This window comes from Micrasema longulum, unplaced genomic scaffold, assembly GCF_059751315.1.
Source record: "Micrasema longulum isolate JH-2025_06_02 unplaced genomic scaffold, ASM5975131v1 h1tg000772l, whole genome shotgun sequence".
In the NCBI taxonomy this organism is placed as follows: domain Eukaryota; kingdom Metazoa; phylum Arthropoda; class Insecta; order Trichoptera; family Brachycentridae; genus Micrasema; species Micrasema longulum.
Window position 1 is genome coordinate 19592 of NW_028277966.1, and position 2910 is coordinate 22501.

Genomic DNA, 2910 nt, shown 5'->3' on the forward strand with positions numbered 1-2910 from the left:
ATATTTTTCTTTATGTACCTGTACGTACTTATGATATAGCTGGTTGGATTTTGCACTACCTCTCAATGGATCGCTCTGAATATTGATCTGTTCCATGTATCCAAAGGGGTTTTCTGGAGCAGGATTCTCCTACTAATTTGACATGAGTCTCATTCATGTATTTTTTAAAAAATATGTGCGTATTGAATATATGTTTGTTATGTATATGTTATATTTAAATAATTGAATTGAATTGAAAAATGCAGTTGGAATAAATAATTTCCAGGGATCTATTTTCTTGGTTTTAAAAATATAAATATATTCATCTAGAAACAAAACTGAAATTTGGGATTAAACATACCTACTTTCCTGACTGTCCAAAATATAACTATTAAGTGCCCTGACTCTGCATGGAGTCGTACCAGGTTCACTGGCATGGGTCGTTCCTGGTCATATCACTATAATCTGTATCTGTAATTAACTAAGTGTTGAATGTTTAATTATTACCTATATCTGATATTGTTCATATGGACATATCATAACCCCTGCAAATATCTAGACCTTCATGTACAGACTTTGAGATCTACTAGTTTTGATCATTTATCTTTTTTCAGACTTTTTAATGTGCACTGCGTACTACAAACCAGGTTGATGACCATCTAATAATATTAAAATAACATTATTAATAGTAATGAAATACAACCAATGTAATAAAGTGTTTTATTTGTATTTGTTCTCCTAAATATACATAATATCTACACTCAATAATAATATTGAATAATTTAAAGAATTCATATTATTATAAATTGGAGTTTTTCTCGTCAGGTTTTATTTCCTCTTCTAGTGTGTCATTTTCATGAAGTTCATCTATTACAATATCTTCTTTGGAAATTCGAATAGGTAATCTATCACCCCACTTACTACTCTTGGCACATCTATATAAAGATTTTCCATGTTTTCTTGAAGTTAAAATAACTTCAGATAAACTGGCATCAGCGCAGCACATTCTACAAATGACATGCTTAGACCGACACAATACCGGTCTGACGATTCGGGGCCAGTTGGCGTTATCTTCCGCTGGACGATTACCTTTGCGAAGAACAACATAGGAAAACAATTCGTTCTCTTGTATAGTTTTAAAAGACAGTTTTAATTTTTCGTAAGATGTAGAGAAATTGCACGGAGTGTTATCTTGCAGGAATCTCGGACATTGTAGATCATGAGAGCAAGGTGAATACACGTGTCCAACGAGAGGACCTTCTTTATACTCAAGAATGAAATCCCTGGCTTCATTTATCAAGGAATATCCCGCATTGGTGCCTTGTTCCACCAGAATCAAGAAGTCTTTGGCTTTCCTCCATAAATTCAGTACAGTTAGCAATCTGTTTTGGGCAGATGGAAGTTCGAAGAGAGAATAAGCACTCAGCACAATGTCATAAGAAGTAGGAGTAGCAGGTAAAAACTGCCTTTGGAAAAACTTTTTCAGTGGGAGAACCCCATCTTCTTTGCCATCACACAATATTAACCTTGCCAAGTCGTTCATGTCGGGTGAAGTATCCACAGTAAAGCATTCTTGCAAAGAATCTTCCCAGAACTGCCGCGCTACCCATGTCCCAGTCCCCACTCCGGATCCAAAATCAAAAAAGTTATTAGGGTGAAAATTTGGATCTCTGTTTTTAATTTCTGTAAATATTCTATGAATGACCGCATATTCAGGAGCTGCTCGGCCAACTAAATATTTTAATGACATGTATTTGTCATACGGAACAGCTTTCCAAGTATACATTTTTTCTTTAATCAACTTGTTAACTATATTCTCACGTTTCGTGATAAGTGTTTCGATTTCTTTATCAGTTTTACCGGTGAAATCTAATTGTTCTTTTTCATCCAATGACTCGATAATTTCATCCCTTTTTTTACGTGCTTGCTTTTCTTCAGCAGGCGGGTGACGACTTTTAAGGTAGTTTACTAAATCCAAACTGTCATTTAAAATTGTTTTTATTGGTGTATCTTTCAATGCACATATTATTGCATCCGTAATTTTTGGAGGAAGACTTATGTTGTTGGATATGATAATTCCGGGATGTTTTTTTGGATGAAGTGTACCTTTTAATACATTACAATCAACTGATTCCTCTAACTGAACAGAAATTTTCGTTTTAGTAACATAACATCGGTAAAAACCATTAAAAAAAATCTTTGCGTTCTTCATAATGTATAAAATAACCTAATAAGTAGACTTGAAATAGATTCATACAAGGGAATGAAGACTTCAACTTTAAAGGGTCATAACATTTTTTTGAATAAACATACAGATTCACAGATCGATACAGGAATAAACTCAATAAACGCGCTTGAAGATTAAATTTGAAATGTCAATTCGTGTCAAACGCCGATCTAAATAAAAATATAACCTCTAAAATTTCAGACTTGTCTCGTCTTGACTCTTGACAGACAGGTCCATAGAATACATATAATGAAGATATCTGTAGTCTGTGATGTATAGAATCCAGAGAAAATGTTCTTCTTTTTCTTCGTTTTTTCATGGCCTTTCACATCTCAACTCGGGTGTTCTGGCCAGTGTCGAGTGTTTTTTTTTTTTTTTTTACATATTTACGCATGTGTTGGTAATATTATATATACAAGTTAGCATGTTAGTATTTAATATAATATATACATATAATACTATGACATATTTACAGCTTTACACCATTTATAACTAGATATTTATATGGGATTTTAAATACACGTTTATTGGGTGGGGACAGGAAAGTTAGAATATGAATAGGGAATGGGATATTAATATCAGACAGGTCGTATAGGAAATAAGGAAAACAATTATTTGTGGGGCTTCCAAAAAAAATTGATTTCAATCTTCCTTATCTAGCTGACATTCGCAAATGGCAAAGTCCCGGACATGGATTCTGAACA

The 2910-nt window shown here is 33.5% G+C and overlaps 1 protein-coding gene across 1 annotated transcript; it reads right to left on the reverse strand.

The window, feature by feature from the left end:
- Positions 1-685: 685 nt before the first annotated feature.
- Positions 686-2447, reverse strand: LOC148279066 (ribosome assembly protein METTL17, mitochondrial). The gene has a single exon (XM_088230478.1). The coding sequence runs from the start codon at positions 2189-2191 to the stop codon at positions 779-781; it is 1413 nt and encodes a 470-aa protein (XP_088086604.1). The 5' UTR covers positions 2192-2447; the 3' UTR covers positions 686-778.
- Between the last annotated feature and the right edge of the window lie 463 nt (positions 2448-2910).

Coding starts and splice junctions, on each gene's coding strand:
- LOC148279066 (XM_088230478.1), bottom strand. CDS start 2,191: ATGAAGAACGCAAAGATTTTTTTTAATGGTTTTTACCGATGTTATGTT.